The sequence below is a fragment of the Coffea eugenioides genome, chromosome 11, assembly GCF_003713205.1.
Source record: "Coffea eugenioides isolate CCC68of chromosome 11, Ceug_1.0, whole genome shotgun sequence".
Taxonomy (NCBI): Eukaryota; Viridiplantae; Streptophyta; class Magnoliopsida; order Gentianales; family Rubiaceae; genus Coffea; species Coffea eugenioides.
In genome coordinates, this window is record NC_040045.1 from 33,574,085 (window position 1) to 33,588,265 (window position 14,181).

At 32.4% G+C, this 14,181-nt stretch overlaps 2 protein-coding genes across 2 annotated transcripts; both read left to right on the forward strand.

Moving 5' to 3' along the window:
- Positions 1 to 4,410: 4,410 nt before the first annotated feature.
- LOC113752335 (CASP-like protein 4D1) lies at positions 4,411 to 7,980 on the forward strand. Its single transcript, XM_027296453.1, has 3 exons — positions 4,411 to 4,601; positions 5,761 to 5,896; positions 7,777 to 7,980. The coding sequence occupies exons 1-3, from the start codon at positions 4,411 to 4,413 to the stop codon at positions 7,978 to 7,980; spliced, it is 531 nt and encodes a 176-aa protein (XP_027152254.1).
- A 2,865-nt stretch (positions 7,981 to 10,845) lies between these two features.
- On the forward strand, positions 10,846 to 14,131 carry LOC113752336 (CASP-like protein PIMP1). Its single transcript, XM_027296455.1, has 3 exons — positions 10,846 to 11,045; positions 12,109 to 12,244; positions 13,928 to 14,131. Exons 1-3 carry the CDS (start codon positions 10,846 to 10,848, stop codon positions 14,129 to 14,131), a joined length of 540 nt encoding a protein of 179 aa, XP_027152256.1.
- Positions 14,132 to 14,181: the final 50 nt, after the last annotated feature.

Sequence of the window (14,181 nt, forward strand, 5' to 3'; positions counted from 1 at the left end):
TACTTTAGAATTGCATGTCCTGAGTTCATAATATCCATTTATCTCTCGTATTATTTTACATGTATTTACATAATTCCCTCATAATATTATGTAAAGTAATGAGCACCGTTATGTTTAGTGACAATACTGGCATTCCAACTAATGACAATATAGAGGTTGCTTTCGATCAAATTTTTCATTGTACATAAAATTGCAAAAGCGTTGTATGATTATGCACTAAAATGTGAATCGGTCCATGTGGTAATAGACGAAACTACTTTATGTAGTAAATCACTCCAAAAAATAAGCTTATTGCTTCTGGGCGGAACACAGATAATTGAAACGATATTCCTTGTCGTTTTTTCTGAAATACTGATAAGCTCAATGGCCGGCAAAAGCAACTTCGAAATATTGATTCATGCATTTTCGATATCTTCAATTATGGACTAATATATTAATAACAGCAACTAATTGTTTGGTTTTATATTCTTTTCGTGCATAATTTCCATGTGTTACATTTGTAGACGTTACTGCTTCGAGACTTAAAATAATCATTAACTGTTTTGACATGTCGTCTAATTTCAAAAAGGATAAATTATCTAATTGGCTCTCAAACTATTAAGTTAGTACAATTTTAGCCCTCCAACTATTATATACATATTTTTAGCCAGCCTTCTAACTCCTAAAAGCGTATACTTTTGACCCTTTTAGAAGGCTAGCAAAACTCTAAGTCCAGATTTAGGAGTTAGAGCAAGAATCATAGAAACCAAACTCCAATTTTAGAATTTATTCAAAAAGCAGAGTCTAAAAGTGTAATTTGATCTAAATTTGATAGTAATAGAATAGTGGTCAGCTATTGGTCAACAACTATCAATAGCCATTGATCGGCGTGTAGTAGTTGCAATGGTGATTAGATATGAATGAAGGGTTGAAGCTGAAAAAGTTACATCATTTTGAGGTAGATTTCATTAGGAGTAATGGTTGAAATTGACAAATGGTTAGAAATATATATTTTTAGAAGTAAGAAGGATAAAAGTATACAAATAATAGTTGAAGGGTTGAAATTGTACAAAGTTAATAGTTTGAGGACTGATAATGTTTTTTGTCCCTTCAAAAATATAAAGACATTTCTTGCCAAATCGGAAACAGTGAAAAATTGGGATATCTTAAATCAGGGACCACGGGCAGGAACGGCGATTTTGTGCATTTTGCACACCGTGTAACTTTATTTTCACACAATGTAACTTTGTTTGCACAACGTGTAACTTTAGAACAAATTTTTATGGGTCCCACACACGTTGTTAAAAACGAAATATAAGAAATAATCTAGATCGTACAATTTTTTTGAATCAAATCCTGACCATAAACTGTTCAGGGACGGTCCTTCTGATGACCGTCCCTGCCCTGTCTCCCTTAAATCAGAGAGGACTCAATGCCTTGGAATTACAAATAAAAATGTAATTATCCCAATTTTTCCTTCAAATACAATATGTCATCCTTGTTTTGGCTGTATTGCATAATACAAAAGGGTTGCCCCCCAAGAAGGCATCTTTTTTATTACATTCTTGTAGTAATTAATTATACAGTGCTTAAATTAACCATAATAATCATTGTGCCATAGATATTCAATAGGAAATCATATACATAGGCACGAGACAGTTACATAAATACCAAAGGTAAGATTCTCATACTTTGCACTCTCGATTTGTACGTAAAATAATAGGATCAAGAAACTTTGTCTGTCTACCATACATGATTGTGTGGCCAAATCACAAAAGTGAATTTGTATAACCGTCAATTTACTTAGATTGGTAGTAATTTACTTATGGAAAATAGCAAGTATATACAAAAAGACTCTTAGATCTCTTTTACTAATTTTGTGCTATATAATTTGGTCATGCAATTGTACCATACAAGTTTTACAAATTCATTTTCGCGAACAAATTCCACATTTTTCTAAACATAAAACAGATGATGAATTTTTAAGAATTAAATACTATGAGACAGTAAATATATCAAATCTAATCTTGATAATTGACCACTCTCCTTCTGTCAAGAATGAGTCTTTCGCCAAATTATATGTTTGTCATATACTCATGTGTTCGTGAAGTTTAATGAGTAAAATGCAGTGTTTTTAGTTGCATACACAACATATATTAACAAGAGGCCATATTATGTTTGTTTTGTATGTAATTGATCCAATTCATGAACGAGGCTGCACATAATTCGTTTTCTTGCAAGTTAAACGAATCGAAATCCGGCACTGGATTAAACAAGGGAAAACAGGCAATCAAACAAGACATGCCGACTACATATGTTAATTAAGGTTATAACTTATAATTATATATCTTTGGTTTTTTTTTGTTTTCTAGGAATTGCCGACTACATATGATATCAAGTTTTCTTTATTAATTATTTGTCACACCTATCTTCCCCGTAATCCTTTGGTAATTTTTTTTGAAGCATATGATGACATGTCTTTGTTCTTTTGCTCTTTTTTTTTCCTTTTAATATTATTAATGTCTGTCTAGCAAATAGCAACCACTGGTAACTTGGGAGCTAAACATTCCTTTTCTTGCTCCATATAAAGAAACAGTGTATTTTTTATTTCTTATTATTATTTTTGTTTTACTGCATCTAATGTTATTGCCTTTTAATCTGTCGATTAGATGCCACTCCTATCCTATAAAGATGGAAAGCCCCTCTCGCTTGCTGGCGTAAAGATGCAGCTACCAAATAAATGTCCTCCCGGTTTTGCGTATTACGAACTTCAACTCAATCTATCATTGTCCCAGACACCGTGTACGAAACGAAGGAAAAACAAATGTCAGGCAGTATTTTTATTTCTTATTATCGTCCAAATCCTAATCGTATTTAAGTTAAAACATATAAAATCCTAGTTATCATCCAAATCCAAATCTAATTGTGTTGAAAAGAACAACAAATTTTCTCACCCCCTCTTGTGTTAAGTTCTCTTATTGATCGTCGATATTTTAAATTTAATTTTCTTTTGCTCTAGAAAAATTCAAAAACTCAGAAAATTTTAGACCAAGGAGAATAAGATCAATAAATCGATGGAACATGGCTACAAAACCCATAATTTGAACTACATGCAATGTGAGGCTATTTGTAGGAATTGAATTTTGAAATTAACCAAACAGTACATTTTGTACGTGCACTATTAGTCGATATATTCATGCAAAAGCACATTATCTAGCTTACACTAGATCTCAAATTCTTATTCCTTTTTGTAGTAAATATTTTGCAATATTTGTAGCAGTACTTTTGTGTAGTAGATTCCTCTGCACTTGTGTACATTCATGTTCTATTTAATAAAATCCCTTTTTACGTAAAAAAAATATATATATTTTTTGCAATATTTGAAGGCTCGAGGAAATTTAGCTTCCATGACCCGTTGTGTAGCTGGACATGGTTGTTTATATTGATCCAGCTAAACATGCAAGTTAAAATCTTGACTGATGCATGGCAAACTAGAAAAAAGTCAAGAACTAATTAATTGCCAATAGAACAAAGATGAAAAACTCTGCTTGAATAGAAATATCAAATATGGGAGTCGGGAGAATAATTAGTTTTAGATTCTCAAATTTATGCATTTGTAATGGTTTCGTTCCGAAAATTTCTTTTGAAAAGACTTATATCTTGAATCAAAGATCGACAAGCATTTTCCTTATTTTACTGCTATAGATAGCTTCTTTTTTTATTTTGGTGATTTTTTTTTCTCATTATTGAAGATAACTTCCTTTTCTGTAATTCAAAATTAAATCCAATCCAATTCTGTTTCTTAACTTCCAATCCAATTTGTTTTCAATTTTAATCAATCTTCCTGCATTCGCCTCGTGGGTTTCATGGTTAGATAATTGTTATCTATCAGTATGTTTCGCTTAGTACATCTAATTTCTTTAGATTGTCCTAATAATTTTGATGATCAAGGTCTAAATTAGTTTTGTTCAAATCCTAAAAGACCAAATTAGTTCATTTTCCAAAATTGTTTCAGGGAAAACAAAATGCACCATTTCTAGTTCACGCGATCCACGTTCAAAACATTGGGGATTAAAACTAATATGTCGTGCAAATCTCAAATTTGTACTAATCTTTCGTCCAATTCAGATTATTTACCCTGGGATCCTCGATTATCGAATCTACAGGAATACCACCTTATTATCATAATTGACCCCAAAAACAAAAAAGAAATTATGAAGATAAAAATTCTTCAAATTGAAAGAAAAAAAAAAGAAAGCATGAAGTTACAAAATCAAGATAGTAAACAACTCAAAATTTTAAAATATTATTCCACACTTTTTTTTTTTTTTGGCCAAGTGATTGACAAATGGGATTGTCCTATAAAAGATTGAAACTTGAGCAATAATCTCCCTCAAATTTCCACACAAGAAACCTTAGGTTTCAATGGAAATGTCTCTGCCTAACTATGACATTGAAGAGCCTCGTCCTTCAAAGGTGCCACAAATCAACTTAGCTGCGAGATTGGTGACCTTTGCATCTCTCGCTATTACAATGGTGGTCTTGCAAACTAACCGCGTTACATTCACAGATTCAAAGAATGACAAGTTCAGACTGACTTACAACTCTTATCATACCTATGAGTAAGTAATTCTCTCTCACCGTACGTACATAAGAGTGCATGCAATTTCATTTTCTCTTCCCGGGTGGACTCAACATGCAAATATGCATATTTTGGGTCAATAATTATTGTATATGCTTCAAAGATCCCCCCCTTTTTTTTTTTTTTGCCTCCCACTCCTCTCCATATCATTTCCATCCCTGTTGTCGGGCTCAAGATTTAAACCTTGAACGTGACAATGGGGAGAAACTTCCAAAATTTCTAATTAGTGTTGCAATAGCATGCCTATTACAGATAGTGCTATTAGGCTGTATTCAGGCCCTTCTTCAAGAGTTAATTTCGGGAAAAAGGTAGAAATTTTCATATGGTTCTCCGAGACCATGATGAGAAAAATTGCTTCATGCATGGGTGCTTTCTTTTTGTCTCCCGAGTTAAAAGAGATGAGCTTAGTCTTAGATATAGTAGGGGATGATGGATCCATTTCGAAGGATACCATCAATATACTGTTATGGATTTGATTTTGTGGAAAGTAGAAGTTAGCCTGGGTCTAGCTCTTTCAAAGCATGAACTCTTGTTTTACGAGTCATAAATTTTAAAGAGACTGCAGATTTGAAGATTTGTTTTTTAATGATCAAGATGATTAATTTTCGTGATTATATTCTATGTGGTGGACAAGAATTAGCTTTTTTTTTTTAAATTTTTCCAACAAGGAAGGGATGGAATTTAAAAAGTGCGGAGAGAAAAGAGAAATTAAAATTTAAAACCTCTAAATCTTATAATTTCAACTTTAACCACTAGACCAAAATCTCCACGAATGCACAAGAATTCATTCGTATACTTGCAAAGGAAAAGTCTATGCTTGAATATCTTCATTTTCTACTTATCTATAATAGCAATAGATGCCTAATCCTACGTGCATCTCTCCAATTTCAAATTCCATTGTATTGGCAAGAATTTTCTTCTTTGAAAAATGTGTATTTTGACGTGTTGCCAAAAGTAAATTCTAGAGCAGCAATAATTTTCCCATCTAAATCAGAATCAGAAGTAGAATTTTTTGGCCCAGGTGTGTGAGCTAAATTCGTCCTTAAGAAATTTTGTTTCCTAAAATTTGGACATTAATTGCTTTTATTAACTATGAAATTACTACACTTATTTCAACTCATTTTGTCTATCTTTTGCAGGTATACGTTTTATGTTTCGACAGTTGGACTCATCTACAGTGCCGTTCAAGCTCCATTTGCCGGGTTCTATGTAATAGTGAAAAGACGAGTTTTCAACAGTGATACCTTACTGCGGTTAGAATTCTACTGTGACAAGGTAAACGGGAGGTCCAAGAAATAATCATATAACATTATTATTCGAAAGTGGAATTATTAAAATTCTAATCAAAACCCTAATGCGAATTTCCCCCTGATAAAATGAATGTAATTTTTTCTTACATGAAATTCTGAACTTCCAAACAAGTTTGCCAAAGTGAACTGTACGTTCAGCACTCACAATATTTCATGTCTTTCCCCATTTGAATCCGGAATGCTAAGGAAATTTTTTTTTGATTGAAAAAATGAGCATATATTCCTAGTTAAATGATTTTGCTTAGTTTAAACAATCATGGGCAAATGCTATTCAGATGCCTTTTATTCATGTGCGGTTTTGATAGTTTTTCATTTTAAACAACAATTCAATATCCATTGTTTGATCTCATAATTTTTGGATTTATATTTTTTTTGGGTACCACTGACCAGCCATTTAGGTTTTTTTCCGTAACGTAGGAGGGGCGGAATTTAAAAAATGGAAAGCATGTAGGAGGATTAGAATCAGAATTTTTAACTATTGGGATCCCAACTTTAGTTTTAGAATAACAGCTACTTGGCAGCCATTTAGGTTTGAACCTATGTGTTATTAATTTCTTTTTTATTGATAAGATGTCAGAAACTAACATAGCCTACAATACTATGAGGGTTGTTTAACTATGCTTGAATAGCAGCAGAATATGTGTGTTTTTCTTGTTTCTTGTCAGGCAACGTCAATTTTTTAGTCAACTAGGTCTTTTTCTGTATTTGACTAGCTTGCGAAGTGGATTGGATGAAAGATTCTTTTTTGCTTTTTTTTTTTAACGGATTGACTGTACTTTGCACCCTTGAACTTGTATCAGTTTTCACTTTGTACCCTAAATTTTGATTTTGAACACCTTACACCCTATACTCTTAATTGGACACTTAACATCCTAAAGTCTCAAGTTTTTCCCATTTAAGTCTAATCAACAATTACATTCGCAAAATTAATGAGATAAATTGCAGTAAAAATTAATGATAATGTACCATTTTATTCCAACTACAATCCCTTTTTTTTTTTTTTACCATTTTTAGCACATTATCATTTATTTATATGGTTTCAATTACTAATATTATTAGAAAAATTAACGACATAAAGATGGTACAAATTAATGATAATCTATTTTTCTATGATTACATTGGCACCTTTTAATTACTTTTGACAAATTATCATTGATTTGTTGGGTCCTCTATGCCGTTAATTTTGCAAAAGTTGTCATTGATTGGATTTAAATATGACAAATTTAGGAGTTTAGGATGTAAAATGTCAAATTTGAGAAATTAAGGTGCAAAGTATTCAAAATTGAAGTTTGGGGTGCAAAGTGAAAATGTGATACAAGTTCGGGGATGCAAAGTGGAGATTGTCCTTTTTTTTTATTTCAGAAGACAATGGAAATTCCATAAAATTGAAAAATTTAGACAAAAGTTGATATAAATAACAAAGACTGCATTAGGGTAGTCTAAGGCATGTACTGTGGTTAGTTGGCATGCAAATAGGCTTGTTAAGGTCATAACTGGACCTCGAGATATGTATGGTCAACCGCTTCATCACTCGACACTAAAAAAAAATTAATGAATAATGCCTAATCAATTCCAGAACTATGATACTATATTAATATCGTACAAGACAAAATGGTATTAAGTTTGTGACTGAAATTCAAGGATTGATTATGGATCATTTCCATGTAAATCTTCTGTTCTTCTTTTGCAAAGGATAGTTATCAGAAATTAAATTTCTACACACACCAGCACAAAATACAATTTGCCAAATACAGAAATGGAAGTGCGGACACCAAGATGTTCTGTAGATGTACATTTTTTTAAGTATAGTTTCTGATACTTTTGATACTTCGGATTTGTTCACAGCTCGTGACATTGCTACTGGGACTTGCAGCCGGTGCATCATTTAGTGCGACGAAGGAGCTAAAGGAGCACGCACTCGAGAAAGAATCCAGCTTAATGCAGTATTTTAACATGATGTTTATTGCAGCTACATTTGTTTTCACTGGATGCTTGGGTTCTACAATTTCTTCAATTTTTTCATCACGGGCTTTCCCAAAAGGTGAATAATCAGGGCGAAAAACAAAAAGAGAAAAGGAGTATTGTAGATTTTTCCTTTCGATTTTTTTTAAATACACCTTTACACCCCTTCCCACAATGTTTCCGTTCCAAACTACTAGGCACATGCACAGGATTCGAATCTTGAATCTGATAGCGAAAAAGACTCTAAAAGCCTTCTCTTAGCCTTTGGACAGACTCCCTAGGGTTTGCTTTCGGTTAATGAGTGTTACATGAAAAAACTTTCATCAATATCTTAAAATTTTAGTGTTGATCATGATATTATGTATTTGAGTTTCTCTTGATATTATTCAACAATATGCAAATTTACAAATTATTTCACGTTGTACGTTTTCCCTCTTTTTTGTGGGTTATCTTGCATGTATTCATTCTTTTAGTGATAAAGTAGCTGAATCAAGAGACTAGACCTAAGTGTACAAGAACAAAAAATAATGTAGATTCTCGAAACTTTTCTGTGAAAATTATGAAAATAAGATTTGATGTATACTAACTTCTTTAATCAACTAGTAATTGGCGGAACACAAAAAACAGTTAACTGAAATAATTAAAAGAAGATGGTGGAGTGATGAAATTAATTAGAGAACAAATGTACAAGCACTTAGTGACAGGCACAAGCCAATACTTTCTTACAATATGATCTTTAAACGGCAATGAGCTTTTCTGGAATGGAAGCACTTTCATCAACAAATTAAAGCGTCTAAAAATGCAAAGTTGGAACTCTTTTTTTTTCCCTCTCCTTCTCTATCTCTAGACTGAAGACTAAAGACAACCCATGAGAGGATCAAACTTTTCCTCGTAATCAAAATGACCTTGCTAATTTCAAATTTATCTGCACCCCGTCAGCTATAGAAGTAAGGATAGAAGAAACTTAAATAAAAGAAAAAGGAATTATGTCACAGCTGACAGAAAATTAGACCTTAGAATCATTAAATTAAGAAGCAAAGAGGTGTTTGCAACAAATGAGAAAAGGATGAAATACTGACATGGCAATGGAAGACATAGCCAGGCTGTGAAGTTGCATCAAACTGGGGTCAGGATCCATTCGAGTGTATGAAATAAAATCTCACCATTATCTTTGTAACATATCCAGGCATCATCTTGAACTTGAATATACATTCTTCCACCCCTTTTGATGAGCTGGGCACTTCCACCTTTTCACCACGTGCATATTTGCTGACATGGCACTCAGTTGCATCATTATACTTTAGCATGCAATCCTTAAATTTGGGAGATAAGATGGTTGGATCCTCTGTGCTATTATCCGATCTCAAAGTGTCAATCGCACTTAAATAAACACATATGATAAATTAAATAAACATAATACTAAAAATAAATATAGAAGCGCCATTGAGTTAGCACCGGAAAAGTGGTACTGAGAATCCCATGTGGATTAGATGGTTCGGAGGAAACAAGTATAAGTAAGAGATTTCGAATTCGAACCCTCCAATTTATATTTTAAAAAAATGCAATCCTTAAATTCATCTTCCTTAACCAACTCCGTGTGATCCAACACTACAAAAAGGCCCATATGTATGTGCAATGGGTGATTGCCATCCGCGAGAGTTTGTGCTATTTCAATTCTTGCACAAGAGGCCATATTATGTTTGTTTTGTACCTTATTGATCCAATTCATGAATGAGGCTGCATATAATTTTGTTTTCTTGCAAGTTAAACCGAATCGAAATCCGGCATTGGATCAAACAAGGGAAAACAGGCAATGAAACGAGACATGTCGATTCTAAATTGTCTAAGAATCCTAAAGATGCATTATGTAAAGAATGTGAAAATAAAGGAGGGAACAGTTGAAAGAAACAATGCTAATGTTATAATTATCAATGTTAATTCTTTGTCTCTAGGAATTGCCGACTACGTATGATATGAAGTTTTCTTTATTAATTATTTGTCAATCATATCTTCTCCGTAATCCTTTGGTAATTTCACTAGCATATGATGACGCGTCTTTGTTCTTTTTTTGCCTTTTACTATTATTAATCTGTGTCTTGCAAATAGCAGCCATTGGCAAGTTGGGAGCTAAACATTCCCTTTCTTGCTCCATATAAAGAAAGAGTGTATTTTTATTTCTTATTTCGTATTTGAGTTAAAACCTATAAAATCGTAATCATCATCCAAATCCAAATCTAATTGTATTGAAAAGGAAAACTAATTTAAATTCTCTTATTGATCGTCAATATTTTAAATTCATTTTTTCTTTTTTCTTTTTTTTGGTAAAAACAGTTTGGGTGAATTTGGATCCAATCATTGCCACGGATCAAGGAATATTTCCAAGACCATAAGTTGTTTATAGAGTTTTTCACAAATCGCCCACCAATGCAACTCTTATATCGTTAACGGGATTCGAACATATGACGTTTTGCGAAAAAATAAACCGTCCTTACCAATTGAACCAACTTGTGTTGGCTTAAATTTAATTTTCCTTTGCTCCAAAAAACTTCAAAAAATAAAAAAAATATTAGACTAAGGAGAATAAGATCAATGCATCGATGGAAGACGCCTACCAAACCCATAATTTGAACTACACGCAGAACTTTTTTTTTTTTAAAAAAAAGGATGAAGTTAGACGCAGTCGGCAACTCAAATGATTCCTTTTCACAGAATAGTTCCATTATCAATGCACTAGTTTTAACGAAGTTGTATTGCTAATCATGGAGCCAAGTTGTTGGAGTTAACGTCAAAGACATCTATAAAGCTACAAAATCAAGTTAGTAAACAAATCAAAATTTTAAAATATTATTCCACACTGTTTTGGTCAAGTGAGTGACAAATGGAATTGTCCTATAAAAGATTAAAACTTGAGCAATCTCCCCAAAATTTCCACACAAGAAACCTTAGGTCTTGATGGAGATGTCTCTGCCTAAGTATGACTATGAAGAGCCTCGTCCTTCAAGGGTGCCACTAATCAACTTAGCCGCGAGATTGGTGACCTTTGCCTCTCTCGCAATTACAATGGTGGTCTTGCAAACTAACCGTGCTACGGTCACAACTATAAAGGGTGACAAGTTCAGGCTTACTTACGGCAACTATTTTCATACCTACAAGTAAGTAATTGTCTCTCACAAGTATGTAAGATTGTATGCAGGGACGGATCTAAGGGGGGACTGAGAAGGGCTCTGCCCCCCATCTAATGTTTTAGAAAATTCAATTTTCTTCCCTTGTAAAATTAGAAATTTTCGGAACACTCTTTATAAATTTAAAGTTTTGCTTCCGCCAAAATTTAAAAATATTTTATACTGTACGTATAAGATTAGATATATTTAAGCTCGTCCCCTCAAAATCAATTTTCTGGTTTCGTCTATGAGTGCGTGCAATTTCATTTTCTTTTTTGGGTGGAGTCAACATGAAATATGCATTTTTTTATCAATAATTATTATAGTGCTTCAAAGGTTCTAATTAATGTTGGCATTAGTATGCCTAGTATAGATATTGCTTTTAGCTTTTATGCAGGCCCCTTTTCAAAAATTAATTAGGAAAATACGTACATATTTTGATATAGTTCTTCTAGACCATCATGAGAAAAATTCGTCATGTTTCCTTTCTTTTTTTCATTTTATTTTCCCTAATGAAAAAGAGATGAGCTTAGTCTCATATGTACTCGTGCATGATTGATCCATTAGCATCAATATACTGCTATGGATTTGATTTTGAGGAGAGTATAAGTTAGCCTGGCTCTAGCTCTTTCCAAACACGAATCCTTATTACACGAGCTATAACATTTTTAAAAACTTCGGAGGAATTTAAGAGTATTTTTTATGAACAAAATAATTTTCATGATAAGGAAAAAGATCTATGCTAGAATAGTTTTATTGCGCTTACCTATAATATCAATAGATGAGTCCTGCCTAATCTCAACTTCCACTTTCTTGGCAGAATTTTCTGCCTTCAACAATTTGCATTATGTGGTACTGCCAAAAACTTCTATAGTAGCAATAATATTCTCATATAAATCAGAAACATAATTAAGGACAACAGTAGCAGAATTTTTTGTACAGATTGAAAGCTAAATTCGTCCTTAAGAAATTTTGTTTCCCAAAATCTGGACATTGTTTTTATTATCTATGAAATTTCCTCATATATTTCAACTCATTTATTTATCTTTTGCAGGTACATGTTTTATGTGTCGACAGTAGGAATCGTCTACACTGCCTTGCAAGTTCCATTTGCTGCGTTCTATGTAATAGTGAAAAGACGAGTTTTCAACAGTGATACCTTACTCCGGATAGAATTCTACTGCGACAAGGTAAACAGGAGGCCCAAGAAATAATCATTAACGTTATTATTCAAAAGTGGAATTATTAAAAATCTAATCAAAACCCTATTGTAAATTTCACTCGGATAAAATAAATATAATCTTTTAACATGAAATTGTGAACTTCTAAACAAGTTTGCCAAATTGAATCCGGTATGCTGAGAACACCATTTTGCTTGAAAAACTGAGAATATTTCCCAGTTACATGGTTTTCCTTATTTAAAACAATCATGGATAAATGCCATTCAGAAGCTTTTTTATTTAATTTTTTGGGCACAATGATGATTTGCTGTTTTGACTGTTCAATTTGTATGTGCTGTTTATATTATAACTGTTGGATTTATAATTTTTTGGACCATTGTTCAGCTATTTAGGTTGAATACAGGTGTTACTACTTTCTGTTCTGTTTAAAAAAAATGTCAAAAACTAGCATAGTCATGCCCTCTTGGCATGACTATGAGGATAATTTCAGTATGCTTGAATAGCAGGAGATTAGGTCTTTCTTGTTTCTTGTTATGCAACAGCAATTACTTAGTCAACTAGGTCTTTTTCTGTAATTTTTTTGAGGCATTTTTCTATATCTTAGTAGCATGTGAAGTGGATTCAATCTAAGATTTTTTTTTTTCCTTTTTTTATTTTAGAAGACTTGAAGAAAATTCCATAACATGGAAATCTTCGACAAAAATTTCAATAAATAAAAAAGATACTCCATTAGGTTGACATAATTATTGGGTACCATATCAAGCCTTTCATCACTTGACATAAAAAATTAAAAAAATATATAATGAATATGGAAATTCATTATGCATAATGAATTCCAGAACTATGTCATGACTAAATTAGATAAAAATACAGTTTTGATGTCCAAACTTTGATAGATAAGCTGTTTAATCCCCAAACTTTGAACAAAAACAAATTTGGCACCCAGACTTTCAACTTTTGAGCACATCTAGTACTCTTGATGGTTTTTTCCTAAATTGCTATTTGAAATAGTCATGTAATAGTCACATGTCTAGCACTATTAATAAAAAATTGCCGAAAAATGTAAAATATCCTTTTAATAAAATTATTAGTTCTTAAATTTAATACTTAGTGTCAGAATGATATTTTACTTGATAAAATTATTAGTCTTTAAATTTAGTACTTAATGTCAAAAGGATATTTTATGTGACAATTAGTGTCAAAAGAATATTTTACATTTTTTTGGCATTTTTTAGACAATAGTTGTTGGACATATGATTGTCACGTAATTTTTTTTGGTAGTACTTTGGAAAAATCCATCAAGGGTACTGAATGTGCTCAATAGTTGAAAATTTGGGTACTAGATTTGTTTGTGTCCAAAATTTGGGGATTACAACTGCTTATGTGTCAAATTTTGGGTACTAAAACTGCATTTTTTTCTCACTAAATTAATATCGTAGAAGAAATTATAGCATTAAGTTTGTGACTCAATTTCAAGTGCGGTACACCTTCAGTTTCGTCTTTGCCAAAGAATAATTTTTAGAAATTAAATTTCTTAAAGTAGTAAGCCATGACAATATCTCTCAGACACCCACACAAAATACAATTTGCCAGAAACGAAAATGCAGGCTTGATACCAAACTTTTAGTTTTGGTATATATACTTTGTTTTTTGGATGGATTTTGATACTTAATACTTTGGATTCGTATATAGTTCGTGACATTGCTACTAGGAGCAGGAGTTGGTGCAGCATTTGGTGCCACAAGAGACCTGAAGGAGTACACACTCAATAAAGAATCCAGCTCCATGCACTACTTTGACATGAACTTCATTGCAGCTACTTTTATTCTTCTTGGATGCTTGGGTTCAACAATTTCTTCAATTTTTTCGTCATGGGCTTTCCCAAAGGGTGAATAATCAGGGGGAAAAAGAAAAAGAATGATGTATTGCAGATTTTTGGTTAATGA